General features: G+C 40.7%; 1 protein-coding gene across 5 annotated transcripts; it reads right to left on the reverse strand.

Moving 5' to 3' along the window:
- Positions 1 to 1,611: 1,611 nt before the first annotated feature.
- LOC135345729 (uncharacterized) lies at positions 1,612 to 23,489 on the reverse strand. 5 transcript variants are annotated; one of them, XM_064543170.1, is made up of 5 exons: positions 22,517 to 23,489; positions 10,862 to 10,975; positions 10,349 to 10,450; positions 9,979 to 10,080; positions 1,612 to 4,564 (listed from the first exon to the last, which is right to left on the reverse strand). In XM_064543170.1, exons 1-5 carry the CDS (start codon positions 22,681 to 22,683, stop codon positions 2,344 to 2,346), a joined length of 2,706 nt encoding a protein of 901 aa, XP_064399240.1. In that variant the 5' UTR covers positions 22,684 to 23,489; the 3' UTR covers positions 1,612 to 2,343. The 5 variants fall into 5 exon arrangements, with proteins under 5 accessions (XP_064399240.1, XP_064399242.1, XP_064399244.1 ...); XM_064543172.1 differs by having other exon boundaries at positions 10,866 to 10,975; positions 22,517 to 22,655; XM_064543174.1 differs by lacking the exon at positions 22,517 to 23,489 and adding an exon at positions 14,266 to 15,224 and having other exon boundaries at positions 10,866 to 10,975.
- Between the last annotated feature and the right edge of the window lie 1,180 nt (positions 23,490 to 24,669).

Raw genomic sequence — 24,669 nt, forward strand, 5'->3', positions numbered from 1 at the left:
TTCCATGTGCTATTTTAGCTCCACCCACAGTGCCACGCCCCATATATGGGTGATTATTTAAGATGGCCGTTTATTGACAAAGACAGAGCTTTTACCTTGGGCATTTAAACGAGATGGGCGTTTATTCAAGGAGGGCGTTTAATCAAATAAATACGGTACCCACTTAAAATTGTTTTAGGGTGGAGCATGATCAAAGCATACAGAGACCAACCCTCTTAATTGCAGCAATTATAATTATTTGTTCCAGCTAGGCTTATAACGTGCAATGCAAGTCAAACATAAAACTGCATTGGGTCTGCCAACTACCGTATAGAGGGTATATTTCGAGGGTATAATGTTCGTGGTTTTCGCGGATTAGGCATGAACCGCGAACATTTATAACCGCAAATTTAATATTTCATGCATGCATGCTGCAAAAAAGGTGCTATTCCACGAAAATTAAATCCGCGAAAACCTTTCTAAAGGCACATCCGCGAAAATTTATACCCTCGAAATATACCCGCTATACGGTATATAACTGAATGTTATTACAGGGTAGCCCTTACACGAACAGGACAGGTTGTATGTATGTAATAATGTAATCAGCAAAAAACGCGAATGTTACTCAGGAAACTATGACACTATGTACTTAAAAATAATAAATGCTGTAATCAGTTAATGGTGAATGTTATTACAGGGTAGCCCTTACAAAAATAAGACGAACAGGACAGGTTGTATGTATGTAATAATGTAATCAGCAAAAAACGCGAATGTTACTCAGGACACTATGATGGTCACTATGACCATCATAGAGCATTACTTATACTTACATATCATAATTATCATCACTCGGCTGTCGCGATGTTGATGGATCCATAGTCCTCCGCCACTTGTTAGCTCCGTCCACCACTCCATCAGTATCTGCTCCTCACTGTCAGTCACTATGTCTGCATTGTCTACATCTCTCGAATCATAATTTGCTTCTCCCAAAACAGAACTCGGTAAATTTACCATAGATTTGGAAAACTTGTTCTTCTATAGTCTCGCGAGCATGCCGACTTGCCCTGCTTGCGAGACTAGTTGGGAGACAGTTTTAGATGAATACTTTTTCCTACTGCTCAAGCTGACACCACTATTAAAGAGCTGCTCTCATTAAACAGGCGGTCTAGAGGGCGAGGCAAAGGGGGTAGCATGAGCTAGCTAAAGGCCAAAGGGTCATCAACATAGTGTAGATCTATCACTTTTGAAGAGAACAGTGCCTCGCCTTCTCATAAACTTAAACGTAAACAACCTGGAAATGTGAAAATGGAAAATAATTATAATAGCAGTATAAATTATACTATACATAATAATAAATCATGTAAATCATCTGTGAATCTATCATGCATGCCAGCACAATAATTTATAATTATGTAGACTCTCACCCGTAGGTTGTTCACGATCGATGCACCTTCTTCTTTGTAGCCTCCAGTTGCATGGAGACGATCTCCATGTGGTAAATATTATTTGGAAAGAATCGTCAACTTTCTATAGCTCAAGGAGTGTTTATAATACGTACATGATGTAGTATCTCAGATCTCTACGCACTCACATCCATACGTACCTATATCGAGCTAGCTACTGAAGCCATGGTTCAACTCTTCATCGAGTTTTCTCCTGATGGTGTGAACGAGTGGGGCATGATTGAGCTCCAGGGAGAGCTGGAAACTAGGGACCAGATGTCATTTGACAACATGCACATTGGAGACCTGTACTTCGACAATAAGGGGACACCGCAGATGATAGTTGGACACCACCTTTTAACTGGGAAGGTCGAGAAACTGGACAAACCATTTGCAGTATTGAAAAAGCATTCCGCAGAATTGGAATCAGACTCGATGGACTGGGAACAAACTGATTCTAAACGGTTAGAGTTACGAAGTACTGAGTACATAGTTGTAGCTATGGTTACCCGAAAGATCATATTTAAGAATAGACCTAAACCTATTATCACAAAAACACTGCCCAAGAAACAATGAAGTTTTTTTGTCCTTAAATTGTTTAATTTTTATGTGAAACGACTCGACTGGTGAGTTTACGGAGATAACAGACTTAATTTTTTTTTATAAACACTACACAAAATTCTTAAGTACATTTCAATAATTACATGTATACTGTTGAACATGAAATTGTCTATAAAAAATGTTGTTCTACAATGACTGACATACAAAATTACAATGCATGTGTAGACTGTAGTGTATAAAATAGTTCAAGAGCAAAAAAGCAATGCATTTACTGTTCTAGATCTAGCCTCGTCCCCAGGCCGATTTTTCCATTAGAGGACGAGGCTATAATTTATAGTACTGTACAAAAAAATGATTATGTTCAGTCCAACTTATGACAGTCTAATGGGTTGCGTCCAACAAATATACTATACTCAGCAAGTGTGGCGCGCAATTCACTGTAAGTAGGATGTCGACTCTGCCAATACTTAAGTACACGATAAAATTTGTCCACATTAGAGGGTCGAGCACCTTCGAGAGCTATTGCCAGTGCATAATCTGATATGTCTAAAACCTTGACAAAAACATTCATTTTGCGGTGGGACTTTTCAGCGAGTTTTAAAAGGAATTCGTTGGTTATAGCCACAGCGGCATCTTGGTTAAATAACTCACAGAGAACACTCTCTCCTAGGTCAAAGAAAGGCTCGAAGTGAAGAAGGGCTTGAATTTCAACAAGCATATCAGCTACATCAAATGCAAAAGGTTTACACGTAGAGATTGAACGTGCAATTTCTAACAAATTGACAAAAATATCATCATTACCCAAGGGGAAAGTAATGCAATCAGGTTTCACGAAAAACTCATTGACTTCCACCTCCTTGCAATATTCAGATTTTGTGGTCAGAATTCTCGAAATTAACTGAGATCGCAATTTAACTGCATCTAGCTCACAATCTTTTCTTGCTCGAATATACAAAGCTATGCTTTTGCTGTCAACTTCAACAATGATGTCAATACCACACAAAGATCGCCAAAAGATACCGTTTTTCCATACTTTACATCTTCTCTGAATTGATAATTTTGCAAACGAGGAAGAACTTGGGGCCATCGCAAATGAGAATGCAAGACAATGGATTGTCACGTGCATAAAATTCGATATGAAAAATTGCTCATCATTTCGACATTTCATAATCCACACAGATTGATGTGAAAATTGGCTTTGAGGATCCCAAATTCCTTGAGGTATTGTGACAGTGACTAAGCTTGGAAAGAAAAGGTATTTGGTACTAGCAGAGGATACAACCGAGAGCTGATCAAGGATCTCAGGGTCAGTAACTTCATGGCAAAACTGAAAATGAGACATGATAGAGATAATCAACTTGGTGTCAACATCAGGAAACTCCTCAGCAAGTTTGAAAGCAGGAACAATGCCAGTGTCAGAAGCCAAAGGTTTATGGTCCTCAAATGAATCAGGAGCAAAAATTGATCCACAAATTCGTTTTAATAAAACATCTTTTTTGAGCACTATCCAACTATCGATTGAACTGCACTGGTTTCGAAGAAAAAGAATGTTTCCTCGCATGTTGAGCTTGATACACATTTTCACAATGGTGTTATGCTCTAATTCACAGATAAATTTGCAGAAATATGAAGTGATAGATGATTGTTCAGCATGGGTGAATAATTCAGCAATGGTGAAGGCATCTCTATGACCAAATTCACTTATAATTCCAACAAGAAAGCAATGCTGCTGAATATTAATTTCTTGCTGTTGTTTTATGCTCTGGCAACAGTCTGCTATATGAGAGCGCAGCTGGGTCATATCTGCTGACAGAGGGTATCGACAATCGAGAGCAATAAAAGAATGCAGCTGAAATGTTGAGAATAATCTTCTGGATGTGAGACTCTCAATTATAACTTTACAGGACTCAATATCTTTCACAGACACTTTATCAGCGTAACTACCGATGATAAATAGAAACGGTTTGTCATTTGATTGACAGTCAAAAAGATTAGAAGCAAAATTGCACCAATGTAAGATAGCTTTACGAAGAGAATCCTGCTTAGTGCTTATATCAGCGACTAGAAGTATGATGGAGGAAGGAGACCCTGCTAAAATGCTTCTCAAGGCGAAATCGTGACTGGCATAGAACTCACTATGACCTGCGAGATCATAGATTGTCATCAAACCAAACCTCTTGCTCTCAATGTCGCTTGGAACAATGCCACTTGTATTTTTACTAACATCACAAACTTTCTTGAATTGATGAGCGAGGCTTTTCACATCATCTTCAACGTCAGTTTTGATCGATTTAGCAAGTGTACTCTTCCCTGTTCCTGGAAAGCCCATTAGAAACAATTTGGTGTATGCTTCAGGAGGTTGTTGATTCACTGACGTTTCCCAGGATTCATCTGGTAGTGTGGCATTGTGATTAAGTAGCAACTGTATAGCCAGGTTTTTGTTTGCACCAATGTCAGTGCACGTTGATAGGAATTGAAGAGCAGTCATTCCAAGGTTATCTCTTTGTGTTGGGTCACATTCAGGTAACTTTAAAAGGTATTTCATTACTTCAAGTTTTCGATCTGTATCCATATCCATTGACCTGCAAAAATGGCGTAATGAGTACCGCATGCAGACACACAATAATTATTGTGTCAATTCATGACGTAGATCAAAGATATTGCAAGTACTATGTACATAATTATAGCTGTGACCACAAGGGCTTTAACCAATGCGCAAAAGACACGCGCCGTGCTTCAATAGCAGCTTATCGGACAAGATGGCGCAGTGGGTATTTTTGCCAGTCATAGAAGGTCTGGTAAAAAACACAGCTTTGGCTGTGGTTTTGTGGAGAGGGCAAACATTTTTGACACGTTTTTGAGTAGCCTATCTGATTCGTAAGGTCAAGAATGCGGTAACTTTTTAGCTACCTACGCAAGTGGGTATCTTCTACGCCCACGCATGCACATGCTTTAACTAGTAGTAACTTAATTACACACACAATAAAAGCACTACCACAGGCAGGGTTTCATCTAGTGGGGGGGGGGGCTGGGGTGAACCTCCCCCCCCCCAAAATGTTTGTAGAATAATGACATCATCACATTGGTACTGTCTATGACGTGCAATATATATCTAGATCTACTGTGATGCACTAGCATGTAATAGGGGTGTGGTCAGCAAATATGGGAGTGGCCAAACATTTTGCGGCGTGCGTAAACCTTCCCCCCCAAACTTTTAATCCTAGATGAAACCCTGACAGGTGCTGATGCCTCGTGGTTGTTTTGCTGCATGCAGGCATAATTATTATATTCACGGGAAACTCAAAGGGTGGGAAATGATCGATCATCATGATTGTTGCTAAAAAGGATGCCAAAAGTCCAGAGTCTAACATTAATGGCTGCATGTTCAGTTGCATCAGTATAATTATATAGAGCCTAGCAGCTCTCTTCTCACTCTTGCAGCTACCAGCAATATAGCTAGCGTTCTAGTGCAGAAGCTAACTACTATGAGTAGAGTAGCAACACTCCATGGACAAGTTTTATTCTAAATGGCATTCCAAGTAAGCAAAACTAGAAAACGAGCATTATTTTGAAAATCCAACGTGACTAGAAGCCTAATAGAAAGTCTTTATTGATCCTTGAGACACACACGAACACATGTATATACTACATATATACCTCGCTTCCTGCGAGTCTTGTTGTGTGGAGGCAGTGCTATGGCAGCCAGGTGAGCAGACTCAGAACACATAGAGTACAGCTAGTACTGCATGCAGTGCTAAACCCTCGGCTGTTGTCATAATAATTATAGTCTATGCAGTAATGTTGCAAAATGTTCCAGGCAGCAGCTTCCCACACTTTCAAGATACCACAGTGATGCCATCTGGCAAGGAGTACTGGTATCTTGGCAGTGGTGAGGGCCCGGCCTATATTATTCAAAGTAGCATGACGACCGTGACGACCTTCACTGCATGCTACGGCAGCTGAGCACATGCATGTGTGCCACTTTAGCTCCACATTGATGAAAGAATGGGGTCTGCATATAGAGGGGCACCAAGATGCAGATCAACAGTGACCCTGATGCATGGTGTTGTCATTCATGCGTAGGCCGAGTGAGGAAATGAACAGCACATCCAGCCAGGAGGCACCAGACTCATCCTTCGCTCTAGAACTAGAAGCTAGCAACTGAGCAGGCACGAGCTCTGAAATCTGGTGCATCTGCCAGCTGTATAGCTGTATTTGGTACCTTGATGGTGTCCCATACCACCGTGGTGTGCACTTATCCTTCTGATGGAGGATCAGAAGCTGGTTAAGGTTACGATGCAGTGTTTGCTCATGAATTATTCATGAGTTTTTATTTTGTTTTTGTGAGAAATAAAGACACTCTTTCTATTATTTTATGTGTCTATACTGTTGCACTGCTCATAAGTAACTATTACAGCGCTTGCTAGCTATCAGTACGCTAACTAGACGGCACAACTTTACCGCAAAGATCTTGATTTTAGTCGTCAAATATTAGAGAAAGAAAGACTCTAACAAGAACTAAACAGTGACCTACCAGCAGTTTATGATATTCCTGAGGGCGGCTCGAAGAGTTCTTGCTCCTATCTATCTACAAACTGAAGAAAAATACCATAGTTTACTAGCTAGTCGACTATTTTTCACTACCGTAAGACCTCGATTTAAAGCGACACTTTTTAATAATTACGAAGCCAGAGGTCGCACTTTTGGAGGTTGAAAATTATATTGAAGTCCTGGTGTCGCATTTTTAGAGGGTCGCATCTAATTGGAGGTAACTTTACAGAGTCTACTTGCCTCGATTTCAGGCCGCTTAAAAACACTGATTCTCCAGTGGGCTACAATCGAGGCTAGGGAGTGGCTACATTTACCTCTATTTAGAACGCGACATTAAAAAATAATTGTCAGTGCAGCTGTCCCACTTTTAGAGGTCAGAAAATTGCTGAAACTCCTGGGTGTCGCATATTTGGAGGGTCGCCTTAAATCGAGGTCTTACGGTAACTTTCTACTTCTACACGAGCTAACTCGATGACTGTTTATTGTTTTCAAGAAATTATTCGAGCCGCCCTGCCCCTTTCCTTGTTAATTGCCTTACTGGCAAAGAGCATGCAATATCTAGCATATAAAATGACGACTAGTGTACACAGTCAAAACAGCTTGATTTACTACTGATAATCACTGCGTGGGCGAACACTGCATCGTAACCTTAAGCAGCAACTAGCAGGAGCGTCAATAGAGGCATGCGAAAACAGAGTTTTAATGGTGCATGAGACATGCACTGTGGACTTGAGCAAAGTCAGCAAAGAAGAGTCAGCTAAGAAGCCTTCTAAGACAACAAGCCACAATCATAATTCCGATCCGCCGAGATTTTGTTTGGGTTCTTATTCGAGACTTTCTGTGGCAGAGGTGTTGGTGATGGTTGACGTCGGGGAAAAGGAGCTCTACTCTGGTGGATGTGTATAGGCTTTGATACTCGGCATGAAGTCTTGGCAGATGCTGAGGGACGTCGGGCACACAGTCGTAGACCGGGCTAAATCAGAGCCGGGACGGTCGCACTTAAATCTAACTTCTTTGTGTGTCGACCATTTGCAATAGATGTCTTTACCAGCTTAATACACATTGACCCAGCTTTCTTATGTGACGATTATTATGACATCTTAATTATTTTACTTACTAGTTTACTGGAAATGGGCAAAACACCTTCGTTTTCGCGATAGTTTTTTGTATGAATCAACAAATATAAAATATAATTTATGGTTATCATGCACACTCGAGGTGTGCGCTACACACCCTCGGATATCGTGATACATCCCTCATGCCTGTGATTATTTGTCAAATCAGCATGGCTGCCAGATGGACTGCTATATCGAAGACAGTCCCAATTAATAGTACAATCTTCTCGTTGCTTCATTAATACGCTTTTACTAGCCTCTTAAAATCAACCCTCAGCTTAAACCGTATGCATGTTTATCAAGCTTTCTCGTTCATAATTATAGGCCCCACTATTTTTCTCGATAATTATGCCTCAAGGCGAGGAATACGGTAAAGCTGACTGCATGTGTGTGTGTGTGTGTGTCTGTGTGTGTCTGTATGTGTCTGCAGCTGTAACTGCTCAATGGCGACGAAAACTAACAGGCTTCTAGCAAAGTTTTTGATTCGTGGATTTGCAAACTAAACCTACATTGTAGGCTCAGAATCAGAGGAGGTCCGACACGATCACATGATCCAGTTTTTAATTACCTTCTTGCTACATTCTTGCATTCATTTTCATGCATTTCCATGAAAGTTTGGCTCTAGACCTTTCATATAATCGATAGGTATTTCAGCCGTTTAGAATACAGAGAAGCTATAAAAACTTTACACCTGGCTACTTGTGTACAATATTATATATGTAGTGCAAAAAAACTATTTTTTTTCCTTCTGTATTGCACAGATATCATAAACTAACTACAGTACTAGATCTACACTGAACTAAAGAGCGACTTAGATTCGAAGCTAAGTGCGTAATTCACATCACTTCCTGTCGTACCTCCTCTGGCTCAGAATCATTCGTAGCATTATCTGTTTGTACAAAGTTTATATTTTTGGACAAAGTTTCTATTGCACTATTATTTTTCAGCTTTTTGTTAGCTACAAGAGTCAGAAAAGAGCTGCAAAGATGTATACTGCTAGATAGGGAAGTGCACATTATGCGGTGGAAGACACACAGTTATCCTTTTATCAATACTGTATTTGTATGCTAATTAACTGTGCATGCTCTTGAACGGGGACATAGGAATAGAATTTTGGGGAGGTAGAAGAGCATAATGTGTTCCTCCCTACTTCCAGAATGGTGAACTTGAGCTCTTTGCAGATTCACTTAATTGACAGAAAATTCACACAACTTCCTATCATTATTGCCGAACAGGAAGCGAGGCGAATAATCGTACTACGTGATTCTGGCCCATGTGAATGTATTTATATGTCTGTAACGGATATGGGTGGGGCACCCCTGGGAGCGTTCACGTGACCCTACTTTGGAGGCAATAAAAGAAGCAAACTATGTACATGGGCGTGACCACCTTGTACTGCAACTCTGCAAGCCACCGTGCACTCTCTGTATAGGTCACACTTGTGATATGACATTGCAGTACTTCCTTACCATCATATGTACATGGAATTCAATTTGCCATTGTCACACTAGCCTCCTTCACCGGCCTTCATAGAAAAGAAGGCCTGCTATCGACTGCTTGCGCATGCGCAAAATTATTGGATATTTTTTCCCGTAAAATTTCTTATAATACTGGATTCACAGAGAAAATATCCTAAAAGTCATACACAGAGCTATATAGCTAGCTAGCTAGAGACAGAGCTGTGTAGGTTTGTTGTACATGCAGCTATTTTCTTCTGATAGAATCAGTAGCAGTAGTATAGTAGACTTTCACCAAAGTTAGTGTTAAATGGGTGTGGCCTGTCCATACACTCCGTTCAGACAATCGTCATCCACACTGTTGCAGGCTGTGAGTCTTTTGTTAACATAGCAGGCTCAGGGTAGCTATCAGAGAATGCTATCCGATGGGCTAGATACCTTCAAGCGAACTTTCTATCTACTTCCTTCAATCCACTTCCGTTCGTTGTGATGTCATAGTTTTCTGAGCATATACGATGTTATCCAAAGCCCCCAGATACTGGGGGGATATTAGCGCATGCATGCGCAAGCAGTCGATACCAGGCCCACTTCCATAAGTGAAGTGGGAAGTGCGGCCTGAGATCGAGGCTATTGTCACACATGAACATTTATTCAACATGCAAAGTAAAGTTAATGATCTCTTAAAATTTTAGCGCAGCAATACAATTATAGCAGAGGGCAGCTTGCAACATTCATTATGTGTTGTACGTACATGTACGCCAAACGCAGGCATTGATGATTAATCTTCTTTGCTATGTTACTACATGTACTCTGATTAACAGTCACAACTTCAAACAGGCTACTAGTGTATACACATGTAGTTATAAGACTTACCAACACACCCAATGTAGTGGGGTATATCCGTTATTGTCAGTACAACCAACAATACAATTTTTCTCTTCAATGAGGTACTTCACGGCCTTCACACTTCCACCCCTGTGTATAGATAGTATAAAGTGAATGCAGGTAGTTTTTATAAGAAAAAAATGGTTGATCACGTCACAGTACACACTATGCATCATAATTGTCATGGGATTCCATACATGTAGTACATGCATGCATGTATGTATAAGTATTATTTTTGGATAAGGTAAGACACATTCAAATTAATATAATCATAATACATTAGCTATAAAAAATTTCCTGCTATACGGTAGTTGTTACAAAAATTGAATGATAATAATAACACACAGTAACATTATACCAGGAGCTGGTGTGTAGTAGGGTCCACCCGCAATCATTGGTCATGTTCACATTACAGCTTCGTTCCTCAATAAAATACCTCACAATATGTAATTGATCATACCTGCATTTAGAAGGAAATTTTAAATTGATTGATCATACCTGCATTTAGCAGACACAGCCTATAATTACAAAGCAAAGAGAAATGGCACTCCTGCAACCCAGTATCATGTCTATCGATCTTTCTAAATTGGCTAAGGTAGTACGTAGTTAGTACCTTACTATACTCACTGGGATAAATAATAGTCCATCCATTTTTATTGCAGTGTTGTAATACAACTTTAAAGTTAACAATTTCACTTTGGTTTATGCTGAATCTGTCATCCATTCACTATTACTATAGTATGACTAAAATAAACTAGACTTCCTTTGAAATAAAACGAGAACGGGCCTGCTTGCCGCTGTGTCAACATTCACTAATTATATCTTCTTGAAATTTTAATGTATAACATGATTATAAGGATAATTAACTTACGCACAAGCTGAATGAACAACTGTCCATCCTCCCCTTGAGCTTCCTCCAAACTGGTTGTAAACATTACATTGCTTCCTTTCAACCAGGTACTTCACAATATTCAAATGCCCACTCCTATAAAACAAGCAGAACAATGGTGAAGTGACCAAATAAAGCTAGTATTCACCGAGAACTCCACAGCAATAGTATAATAGTATAGTTAAGAGTGCTGTTCATCTCTTATTGCACGAGTAACCATACTATTGTGATACGGGATTAATTTCTGAGCACTCTCCAGTCACTATAAAGCTAGTATTCACCGAGAACTCCACAGCAATAATAGTATGGTTAAGAGTGCATGCTATTCATCTTTGATTGCACGAGTAACCATACTATTGTGATACAGGATTAATTTCTGTGCACTCTCCAGTCACTAATAGCACATCACAAAGATTATGCATGGTATTCCTAAACTACGAGCCCCACCCCCAGCCCAAGCTTATCAGTTCTGTACTGCCGGCTAGAGCTAGCAAAGAACAACTTGCTACACCAAAAAGACGCAAGAGTCTACTGAATGGGCAGTAAACAATTTCGAGATTTGAAACATGGCTGCAGGATAGAAACAGAAGCCAGGAGGACGAAGTTGACAATTAATGCCTAGAAGACCTGCTTTTGACAATGGACCTAAAATCATTGGCTCTCAGTGTTCCCCGTAGAGACAAGAAAACTTACTGGTGAACCCTACCATCAACCCAATAAGCGCTATAGAAACTGGTAGTGAAAAACTTAACAGCCATAGCTATAGATATTAAACTAGGGTGACGCAAGCGCCATGGGGCAAGCGACGCATCCAACTCTGCTGGAAGAGATTGTGCAAATGACACCACATCTTGTGGCAGGTTGCCTGTGTATCCATATTGCCCAAGTGGTAATCGATAGATGCATTATTGGCATGACTGCAGATATAAACATCTCCTCCCATGGTAAAAGCTCTGTCTTTGTCAATAAATGCCCATGTATGGGCGTGGCACTGTGGGTGGAGCTGAATTAGCACGTGGAACCAGTTGCAAGCATGGCAGCATAGAATATAGTAGCCTCGATCCCAGGCCGCTCTTCCTCGAAGAGAGGGCCTGGTATCGACTGTTTGCGCATGCGCCACATAATCCCCAGAAACTGGGGACTCCGGATATCATCGTATAATGCTCAGTAAAACCATGACGTCACAACGAAAGGAAGTGGATTGAAGAAAGTGGAGAAGAAGGTTTCTAGCCCGTGTGATAGCATTCTAATAGCTACCCTTAGCCTGCTATGTTAACAAAGAACTCACAGTCTGCAACAGTGTGGATGGCAATCGTCTGAACGCAGGGAAGGCTGACAATAGCTTATATGGACAGGCCACGCCCATCTAACACTAACCTTGGTGAAAGTCTACATATAGACTCTATCAGAAGAAATAGCATGCTGTAACCAAACGTACAGCTCTGTCTCTAGCTAGCTAGCTATATAGCTCTGTGTATGTAGTGTTCTTTGTGTGTATATGTTATTCAGGATATTTTTCGCGGTAAAATGTCAGTTTAATGGAAACATTACGGGGAAATTATGCATAGTTTTGCGCATGCGCAAACAGTCAGTAGCAGGCCTCCTTTTTGAGGCCGAGGCTAAGAATATAGATGCTTTTTATGATGGCAGAGAGAGAGATATACCAGCACAGAGGGAGAAACACCACTCCTATGACTTAAGATATAAGCTGAGAGCTGTGGCAGCAGCCAAAAAGAGCATAAACTGCTGCTGTGCAAGAGTTTGGAGTAGACTCAACAATGAACGCCCGTTTCGAATAAGCGCCCATCTCGTTTAAACGCCCCCTCTACAGACTTCGATATGAAATAAACGCCCAGGCGTAAATACAGTATATGTTAGGCAAACGCCAGAACCCTTTGAGTTAGTAATACCTTCACTCAGGCTGTGTGCCCTGTAAAAAGCAAGACTCTTTTCAGCTGTTTCTGAGAATCTTTCCTGTTGCTCCTTATTGCTAATCTTTCTTTGTTGTCGCTATTCATTTCTTTATTCTTTATTCCCGTAACTATTAAACATACATCCTCTATTCCTTTATTGACTCACATAGAAATTGGTAAAGGATCACGAGTCCCAAAAGCAAATATCGTATGCCGGCCCATGACATACAGGGGGGGGCAATTGAAAGAAATATTTTTACAAAAAAAAAGTTAACTGTTTTTTTCAAGCCCAATCAGACAGTGTAGCTTTTCTGGTCATGGGTTGATTGATGACTATATCAATATAAAAGCACCGCAGGTGCTGATGCCTCAGTGGAGGGGCGCCAAAGCTACATAACACTAGAGCACTAAAGTGTAAACCCTCGGCTGGCTGGTGACATGATTAAGAGAAACCAGAAGAGTGATATAATGCAGTGCATGTAGTGATGTATGACTGAGCTGTCTAGCATGCACCAGGGGCGTAGCCAGACTTTTGAGACAGGGGTTTCTTCAGAACAATCAGCGGCGCGATAGCGCCGCGAAATTTTTTGTGGCCACGCCCACTTCCGGTACCACACCCTCTTGATTGGGGCACACCTACTGCTTATTGACTATTGTTCATGACTTTTTTACATGTTTGTGAGAAGCTAGCTAGCTATAGACGTAACATACTAGGCATGCAGGTGCCAATTGTGTATTGCTAGTCTAGCTGAGCAACAATTAAATGTCATTTACCTGAGAGGTTTCATGTGGCTGAGATTGTTCTAAACTTGTACACTTCCTGAATAAAGTTGTGCTTAGAGCTGAGTCTGAGAATACTGGAGCATTGAGGATTGATACTAGATCTAGGACTTAAGTCTTGGTCTTCTTTGTTTGAGGTAGCTAGCTAGCTGAGACTAACTAGCTGAGACAAAGCCAAAGTGAAACGCTTCACGGTGCTGCTCTGATTATTGATTTGCAGCCACGTGTGAAAAGATGGGCAGGGCTGCATGATTTCAATTATAGGGGAGCCCTGCCCAATTTTCTCAGCAGCTCCTGGGGGGGTTTCTGGGCAACCAGGAAACAATGGTAGCTACGCCCCTGTGCACTGCAACTCAGGAGCAATAAAACAGATGCTGAGTTTTAGTGGTACATAGATATATGTACTGTGGATCACAGCAAAGAAGCTTGGAGTCTCAGAGAAGTACTGTATGGCTCCTGGAGTAGGACCTAGCAGTGTGCTACAGAGACAGCAAGCCAGACACAATTCTATTTTAGCGACCCTTTTCCATTGTTCCTGGTAAGGGATCATTTCAGCTGTAAATACGTAGGGTACCTCGAATAAAGGCCGTGTGTAGTAATAGCTAAGCTGCCAACGTGTAAGTTTAGCATTTGCTCGCTTTTATTCGACAACGAAGCATTAACATCAAAATCTTTCAAATTTAAAACTACTACCTTGTTGTGTTGAGGCTATCCATGGCATAAACACAGTGCCATCGCATCCAGGTGAGTAGACTCAGAATACAAACAGACAGACAGACTGACTGACTACTATAACCCAGTGGCGTGTACAATGGGGGGCTTTGGGGGCTTGAGCATCCCCCTGTCCTCCCAGACAACCATGAAACTAATCCTATCACTCAGTAGCTAGCTAGCTAACGGTGCAGCTCCAGAGCTAGAGGTACGTGCAGCGATTACATGTACAAGTCATGACCACGCCCAATTGAGCATGCGCAACCAGCATTGCAATGTTGTTATTAGCCTCGATTCAAGGCTGATTTTAATCCGCCTGGAATCGAGGCTATGTTGTTATGTAATGCATAATAGCTGATCAAGATCCTCTGCACTCTCCCAGTCACCTCTTGCTCCACTGAGAGATACTGAGAAGCAGTGACTAACACTAGATTGACTGGACATCTCCATTGCAGTGATTGACCAGTTTGCTAGGATGTACCCCAGGAGAATAGTGCATGGAGATCCTACAAGATGACTGACTCATAATTATGTCTTATTATCACGCTATGCATGTATTAGATCCCGTTTGAGTGTATTTAGCAGGGAACTATGAGCTACAGTACCGGTACTATAGATTGCTCTAGGCTACAAACTACAACATTACATTGTATTGTCATTTACAAGAAGATACACATAGTAGCTAGATGCTTTGTCTAGTAACATGACTAGAATGGAGCTCTAGAGTATTTTTGGCTTTGTTTGAGAGTAGTAAAAGTCGCTCGTTTCCAGTGTGCTGTACTTTTTTGATGCAAGGGTGCATGGGGAGGAGCTAAAAGACACGCCGAAATAAATGCGGGGGCGTAAAATCGCGCGCGTAACGGCCCCATTTTTTTCTGTGCTCTTGTGCACCCTCCTGCTTCAATCTCTAGAAACGCCCCTGTAACCCGTGGCGCCGCGGCGCGCCTTGGGTTAATAAACTACTAATAGCTTTTTATACGCACATTATAATTATTATCATCAGAATGTAATTCTGTTATCATGATGAACATTTTTGCATTATGTAGAATTCAGGAATCGCAGGGAAACTCAAATAGTGGGTAGTGATCGACCATGATTGTTGTTAAAAACGATTGATGCCAAAAGTTCAAGTCTAAAATTAATGGCTGCATCATGATCAGCAGAGCCTTGCAACTCTCTTCTCACTCTTGCAGCTCTCTTCTCACTCTTGCAGCTACCAATAAGTTAGCGTTCTAGGGCAGAGCTAACTACTAAGTAGAGTAGCAACACTTCATGGGCAAGTTTTTCTACGCACTCTTCGATCGTGCTATTCTGCGTGCTATGCAATAATAATAATTATTAGCTAACTACTAAGTAGAGTAGCAACACTCCATAGACAAGTTTTTCTACACACTCTTCAATCGTGCTATTCTGCATGCTATGCAATAATTACCCATGCACTTCGTTGAAAGTTGCAAAGAATTACACAGAATTCGAGCTAATCTACAGTGATCACTGCATGGTCTTCTAGCAAGAAAGAGGGGCACATGACCCTTCATGTGCTATGCACTGGATCTGCCACTGGTATAGTAGTTGCTTACTCCCCTTCATACGTACATGAACATAGTGTCTATAAGTCTTTGATGTGGCTCTAAAATAGCAATTTGAATGAACCTCCCAGGCCCACCAGAGGACAAAAGCTCTGCTCCCAAACTGTCCTTTATACGGAGGTTCCACAGCACTAATTTTAATTTGCTTTCTTGTGGAATTCTTTACATACATGCATGTACAGTGGAACCTCCATAAAACGGACACCATTGGGGAACAGCCTTTTGGCCGTTATAGAGAGGTGGTCTTCCTTGGGAGGTTTCGATTGCCAGCTATGTGTTTTCTATGAGTCATTTCTTGCTGCAAATGAATCTTGGAGCTTTGCTAACTGCTTATTTAGCTCATACAAGCTTTGAAAAGGCTGTAGAGACGAGCTACAGCCAGGTTTTCACGATTGTGCAAATAATGCTATCTCAGCAATAATTTTCTGCTAATTCTGGGTGTGGCTGTCCGTTCTGGGAGGTTATTTTCCATTGCTAAAGCTAGTTGGGGACTAGAAAGCTGCTCGTTACACGGAGTAGAGAGGTGGTCGCTCCTGAGAAGTTGCTTTACATTGAATTCATTGTAGTTTCAATCCTTCAATCCGGACCTGAGCTCTTGGCCGTTATATAGCGTGTGGTTGCTCTTTGGAGGTGGTCGTTAATGGAGGTTCCACTGTATATAGCATAACGGAATTTTCATTTTAAATTTGTTCTCTTGTCTCTAGCTTTTACTTCGTATTCCTGCTTTTTTGTACGTTATTTGTCTCGTCCAAAAAATTCAAAAATATTTCCTCAACAGTTGTTGTAGTGGGAAATCATTTTAGGGGGTGATCGTAAAAATTAATGTGTGTAACATCAAATATCTCTGGAACTTATGGCGCTATAATTTTATATTGCTAATTCAAGGGGGTATACTTTTTGATTAGGGGGTATACTTTTTTTATGGGGTATACTTTTTCTCAAATGGTATATATATATTTCTTGAGAGGGGTATACTTTATATCATAAGGGAGTATCTTAACCTATATACGCCACGGGCGCCAATTGGCAAACATTATAATTATTCAACAATTGGCATTAACCCTTTCCCCGCTTTAGTATAGGCGGCTACTGCTAATTTTTAAGAAATGATTGTGCGGGCTGTGTTGGAGCTATGCACACCCTGTAGGTACCAGCACATGCGCATTGAGCTGCTCTTTCACATGGTATTTTCATTGTGCTGCCTTAGGTACGCTTCATACAGTATTGTCGAAAGAAAAGTGACCAATTGATAATTGCTACAAGATCTTTGTAGGATAATCTGAGCGAAGCTCTAGGGCAGCTAGACAGTGAGGATATCGATGCCTATGGCCTTGTTGAGTCAGAGGAGAGTGACTGGGATCATAGCCAGATAGGAAGCTACTCCTCAGAGTTCAAGCTAGAAAATAAAGAGCCTGAAGAGCCAGAGGAAGAAGCTCATGAAGCTCTTGAGACGGACCAAGTTCCTGGACCTGGGTAAGTAACTATAGAGTAGCATCTGTAGTCTTCCTAGCTTCAATATAAGTTTGTTTAGGCTAGTTACATCAGCATTGGACATCATGAGCCACCATTCAACTTGTAAACCTGTGTGTAGGTGAAGAAAACATTTTCCGGGAAAAGAGCGTCTGCCGATACGACCTCATAGACAAGTTTCTGCAGATCCTGATTGAACCATGTCACCGTGAGAACATTGAGAACACTTATTTAGTGCCTTTAGTCACGTTGTGCCTTCATACAATATTGTTTGTGTACATAATTGTGATGTTTGTAAACAATCGCTAATTAGTTTGGGGTGGTCTGCTGCTAGGTAAGGATGATGGTGTCAAGATACCCCCGGGGTCTGGGCTACCTGTAGGAAATAGTTACGAGTGATTTCAATGTATGGTTCACGAGATACGAATTTTTAAAGAAAAATATGTATTTATTTTGTATTTTTTTGTTTTAATTAAAGCTGGGAAAGGGTTAATTCAATGGGGTATACTTTTTATCTCAAGGGTATAAATTATACTAGAGGGTGTAATACTTGTTACTTTTTTAAGGATAAAATCGATGACCATTTCCAGAAGACCTTTGACTATTGATTGACCTTTGACCTGAAATCCAGGAGGCTGGAACCACTTGACCTTGACCTTAGTTAATTAAGGTCACAAATACTTCTTTTTTAGACTACCGTATAGAGGGAAATTTTCGTGTGGTGCAAATTTTCGCGTTTTTCGAGGGCAGAAAAGTAACACAAATTATAACCGGGATAAACTACCACACACTGGTAATTTTACATGCAAAATTATTGGTGGGTGTGGTTTCCTGGCATTGAACCGCGAATATCAGAAACCACAAAAATTTCTGCTGACCCGCGAAAATTTACCGCTATATATACGGTACTTCAAGCCTACTTTTATAGTGTCTGTAAGTTTTAAACGTTATTTTGCAGGTGGGGGGGGGGGGAGTCAAATTTTATTTTTGCCAATTTACTCAAAAGCAGAGATACAATCAAAAGTCAGTGCTCTTGTACTAGCCACGCTATCGTGAGCGGCTTGTAATCCTAGAGGTCAATACACAGCTAGCCTCGAATCCAGGCTGATTAAATTAATCGGCCTGGATTCGAGGCTAACGCACACATGGCACAGCTGGCTTTGAGACTTGTATCTCTGCTTAGAGATACAAGTCTCAGAAGATACCCCTCATGAAAAATATAATGAAAAGTATACCCACTAATGAAAAAGTAATACCCCCTTAAATTATGCACTAATACAGCGCCATAGGAACTAAAGTATTTCTGGACAAATTTGTTGTATAGAGAATTTATTTAACAATTCATGTGTGAATAATTATACCTTAGCCGACAAGTGTGCTTGAGTTCCATGGCTAAGCAAAACGGTACCCAAAAAACCTGATATAATTGAGTAGTAATCGCTGTATGTACTTATAATTATGTATAAACTATACGAAATCATGTACCGTATAGCGGGTATATTTCGAGGGTATAAATTTTCGCGGATGGACCTCTACAAAGGATTTCGCGGATTTTATTTTCGTGGTCTGAGTTCCAGCCTTTTGGCGCATGCGCACATCAACATGCAGCTGTACCTCCACACTGTTAGCCTCGAATCCATAATACTGAACACACCTACTATTCATAAATTTTCGTGGGTATAAATTTTCGCGGTACAGGCTCAATCCGCGAAAACCGCGAACATTTATACCCTCGAAATATACCCGCTATACGGTATATGTTAGCTAAACTATTCAGCAATGTTTGTGCCAGAATTCCAGACCTTAGCCGACAACGATTGGTCTTTTCCATCGCTAAGCGATTGTCCACTATTGAAAAATCTTAAACAACCACATACCACTTTGGCTGCTATGGAGATAATTTTAGATAGATCATTCTTTTACCTACACAATGGTTATCAGCAGAATTTCTTAGAAATGTTACAATCACGTTATAGTTATAACACGGGCACGAGGGATGTATGGCATACATTGAGGGCGTAAGCCCTGAGGGCTGATTGCAATATGCATCCCGAGTGCACGTGTTATAACTAGTTTATATCCCGAGGGTATAACAACATAGTAAACTGCACAAAAATAATAAAAGAGACAACCCTAGACACAGCTCAATCTCTTCTCTCCGATATGTGCCAGTATCTGCAGCGTATAAGATTGGCATGGACCAAGAAACGGCTTGACACAAAATTGTTGGAGTTCAACGCTGGAATCACTCCTGCAAAACAGCCCCACCCCACGACTAGACTGCTGCAAAAAAATAGTCCCACCCCACTGCTGCTCGGCCTCACAACCAAGCCAAAGAAGGCTTGACTCTATACACTGCTGCAACACAGCTTAAGCCCCCAGCAAAAAGATCCGCTTCTAGATGCATGCTATGTCGTGAAGCAGAATTGACATGCATCACGAGGACTTAGGTCCAGGAACACAGAATCTTCCACAAAATGAACATTGAACAACAGACAATTTTAAAACCTGCATGGTTGCAAACAAGAAACTCCAGCAGTGCTGAACATTCTTGCATGGCTGGAGTTATTTCTCATGATGTTATTTCTAATTTTATGTCTGTCTAATGCCAGAGGGGTGTTTTGTGGTTAGTGTATTATGACTTTGCGTTAGTGCATTATGACTTAATTCATGGTTACAGTGGTTTTCCATACCTTTGCAGGCTATACTCCAAGAGCACTGCAACCACAATGTAGTGATTACCTGTCTGTGTTATTTTAGTCCACCCACACATCACAAAAATCAATGATGGACTGGCTATTGCAGACTTTTCACACAACTCAAGGGGTTACTACTCTACTTTCACAGCACTCCTTGTATAATTATAATGCTTGAGGTCAACAAGCTGCTTTCGGAAATATCCAATTTTGAGCCTAGTAAATATAGGCCCTCCGCTCCCTATAGCTATACATACAAGTTTTAGCTCATATCATTTTGCCACAATGAACCAAGCAACAAGTTAGCTGAGCTACCATCAGAGCTACCATCACTTCAGTCAGACAAAATATGAGACACCTGGAACATTTAGCGGCTATTATAATTATTTGGCGAGTGAGCTATTAGAATTTGGCGATTTTTAATTTGACGTCTTAGGCTACTACAGCAATTAGGTCCACTAATTTGGCCGTTTTGAAATTGCCAAATTAAAACCAGTTACAGTTTGCATTTGCAGGCCATAGCAAGTAATTTTGTTGGCTTGTTACTAACAATCATAACAGAAGCCAACCAAAATACTATATTTACTACATTGTGGTTGCAGTGCTCTTGCAGTACAGTGCAACAACCAAAGAGAGTAGATTTTTTTTTATATTATTTTTTTCACATTTTGTGGCATATCTTCTGAAGTAAAAGTGATATGATCTATTTGAGTACAGGTACTGAAAGTTCAACTATTGGCGCTTCCATTGGACCACCACCTGTTACATCATATGACATCATCACTATGAAATGGCTGTCTAAAGATGTGTACCTCCGAAAATATGTTAGGAATAAAAGTAGCTTATTTGTTTGAGTTAAGATCTGAAATTTGTTGTGTATGTACCTGAGTATAATTATTGCTCATCTTTTGAGCTTCAACGGAAGTCTGGGCTACTAGTAAGTTCTGAGAAATACTGCAATTTGCTGTTTTTTGGTGGCAAATATGTTAGGAATACAACTTTTGATTTTATGCTAGTTAAGGTCTGATTTTTGAGAAGGATGTACTACAATAGTGTAAAATTCATTTAAACTAACTTACAGGAGCTAAACAAGTCTCTTCTTTGCTAGAGCGGCCCTTCTTGTCAAAAATGGTGATTTTGCTCCGTTTTGCTACTTTTGCTGACGTATGCAATGATATGCATTGATTTGTGACATCACAAATCATCTTGTTGTTATTTGCTACATCCAAAGGTCATGCGATGTCTATACCTGCAACTACACAGTTGGTGTTGGTCATTCTGTGTCACACGGGCGTGGCAATTGAGCTTACTACGTAGCCAAATCGCCCCAAAAGTCATAAAAAGCACTGTTTTTGACAAGATGGGCCGCTCTAGCAAAGAAGAGGCTAGCCTAACTCCTGTAAGTTAGTACAGATGAAAAGTACACTATTGTAGTACATGCTGCTCAAAAATCAGACCTTAACTAATATAAAATCGAAAGTTGTATTCCTAACATATTTGCCACCAAAAAACAACAAAATGCAGTATTTCTCAGAACTTACTAGTAGCCCAGACTTCTGTTGAAGCTCAAAAGATGAGCAATATACTCAGGTACATGCACAACAAATTTCAGATCTTAACTCAAACAAATAAGCTACTTCTATTCCTAACATATTTTCGGAAGTACACATCTTCAGACAGCCATTTTATACTGATGATGTCATGTGATGTAACAGGTGGTGGTCCAATGGAAGCGCCAATAGTTGAACTTTCAGTACCTGCACTCAAATAGATCATATCACTTTTACTTTAGAAGATATGCCACAAAATGTAAAAAATGTGTACCAAAAAAAAAAATCTACTCTCTTTGGTTGTTGCACTGTATAGCCTGCAAAGGTAAGGAAAACCACTGTAGTGCATTATGCTGCATATTGCGCTTGGCAACAACATAGCAATGGGATATACAGTGGAACCTCCATTAACGACCACCTCCAAAGAGCAACCACATGTTATATAACGGCTGAGCTCAGGTCCAGATTGAAACTACAATGAGTTCACTGTAAAGTAACCTCTCAGGAGCGACCACCTCTCTACTCTGTATAACGAGCAGCTTTCTAGTCCCCATTCAGCTTTAGCAATGGAAAATAACCTCCCAGAATGGACAGCCACACCGACCCGGACCCAGAATTAGCAGAAAATTATTGCTGAGATAGCATTATTTTGCACAATCGTGAAAACCTAGCTGCGCTTGTCTCTACAGACTTTTCAAAGCTTGTATGAGCTAAAGAAGCAGTTAGCAAAGCTCCAAGATTCATTTGCAGCAAGAAATGACTCATAGAGCATACATAGCTGGCAATCGAAACCTCCCAAGGAAGACCACCTCTCTGTTCCCCAATGGTGTCCGTTTTATAGAGGTTCCACTGTAATCACATTTTTATGTTTTTACTGTAAAGCAGTGCAGTAGCCTACATGTAATTGATAAATGCGATAAAAACATACCAACAAGCTTCATGCAGAGGAACATTTGGCTCTGATCCTTCAAATGGGTAGTCCTTTTCACACAGTTGTTTCACCATGTCCAGATCACCTTCCCTGCATGCTCTCACCAGCTTCCAACGAGGACTACCTTGAGCAGTCCTGTCAGTCACACCAAACATGATACTCATGTTGACAATGTTGTTAATTAATTGCAGTGGCCAGTCTTGTCAATTTTCATCTTTTTACGATTTGGCTACGTAGTAAGCTCAATTGCCACGCCCCTGGACACTATTTGACCAACCAATTGGGTAGATGCACATCACATGACCTTTGGATGTAGCAAATAACAACAAGATGATTTGTGATGTCACAAATCAATGAATATCATACTACTAGGCGCATGCAGAGCATGTTTGGGGCTAGCCTCGATTCCAGCCCGAGTTGTTTCTAGCTAGGCCTGGTGTTGATTGTATCTGGGCGTGGTTAGGAACCAAAAAACAAGAAGCAGAGAGATTTGCAAGAACAACACACCTATCTACATGATATATATGGGCCGGCAGTGTTGGTCCTACTTACTAGTTTGTAGTCCATCACAAAGGGCAGTGAGTGAAAGCAAGAGACTTGCCATACCATGTTGAAAACCATGGCAAAGACGTTTCTTCCTTCTGACAAGAGCTGGGCCTGTTCTGCAATGAGAGTGGGGCCTTCTTGTGAAGCAGACAATGTATACGTTAATCTGAACAACTTAAACTTGCAGTAGCTAGCTAGCTAGATAATCTATGGCTAGATTTCAGTTACTTCAGAGCATACACGGAGCTAAATTACGGTATTAAACTTATACGGTGAAATATGACAGGAAACAAAGTGTAAAGACTCTGCTTTGGTTTCCGGTTCCTGCCACGCCCAGATACAATCAATACCAGGCCGTATTTTTCAATTTCGTTCTATTAAAAAAAAATCGGCCTGGGACCGAGGCTAGTTTGGGGCTAGCCTCGATTCCAGGCCGCTTGAACAAGGTGGCCTGGTATACCTTTTTTTTTTTTTTTTTTTTTTTAGCCTTTATGGCGAAATGAGTAGTTAAGGTAAGTACAAACGGGTAGACAGATATAAATCGAAATCTAAGTAAGGTAAAGATATGAAGAACAAACATATAGTAAGTTTAGGTATGGCCATCAAGCACAGGTGATAGTGTTGGTGACCTGTGAATGAGCATGGAAGCATTCCTTCGCCAAAAAGGGCTATGCTGACTCTCCCAAAGAGGTGTTTAATGGTGACTGAGTCTCGGTCCGCGCCTGAGCGGAGACAAATTGACCGGCCGTATACCTTGTATGCGCATGCGCGAAATAATTGACAACAATTTCATCATACAAATTGTAAAAAAACGGACAAAGTTACAAAAGGGAATAATACGTATGACAATGTGACCACAATGGCAGCTTTCAGAGACACTAATCAAAGTAGAATAATTATGCTGCAGCAGTGTTGCTTCTTCTAGCTCTGTTTATCAAAGAGACAGTTCAAGAAAGCCTCCCAGACAGCTAGAGCTGCCAGCTAGGAAGAGTGGTGGACTCTTTAATACATCAGTAGATCTTGAGTGAATAACTTCCTGAGTGTCGAGTTAAAGCTTATTAAAAGCTTTCAGGAGTAATCATTAGCTTCTTTATCTTCAGCAATGACTTCTTGTCGAACATAAAGGCAAGATTTAGTAGCAGAACACTTGCCTGGTCTATATTACCACAGCCTCATCAGGGGACCCACAGGAACACATCATGCCTTTCCTATAACATCTGTAGCCTTACAGTGTAGGGTGTCGTTAAGTAGAGACTTGGCTTGATACAATAAAGGGCGTAAGAACTCAGTCATCTTTACACAATACTTCTATGTAACCGACTGTAAAATCAGAATACAAATAGTATACGGTTTATTTTACTGACAGTATCCACAAATACACGGATTACCCCCTTTTGGGGTAATGTACACGCATGCGCATACAAGGTATACCAGGCCGCCTTGTTCAAGCGGCCGGGAATCGAGGCTAGTTTGGGGCGAGCGAGCAATTTGTGTTTGTTGTACAGTGCATGATGTGGTAATTTAAGTTTATTTATCGAATGAAATGAAATTAGTAACAGTGATTGTGTAACAGTGAATAAAAACCGAGTAGTCTGATGTAATGG

This window comes from Halichondria panicea, chromosome 12, assembly GCF_963675165.1.
Source record: "Halichondria panicea chromosome 12, odHalPani1.1, whole genome shotgun sequence".
In the NCBI taxonomy this organism is placed as follows: Eukaryota; Metazoa; Porifera; class Demospongiae; order Suberitida; family Halichondriidae; genus Halichondria; species Halichondria panicea.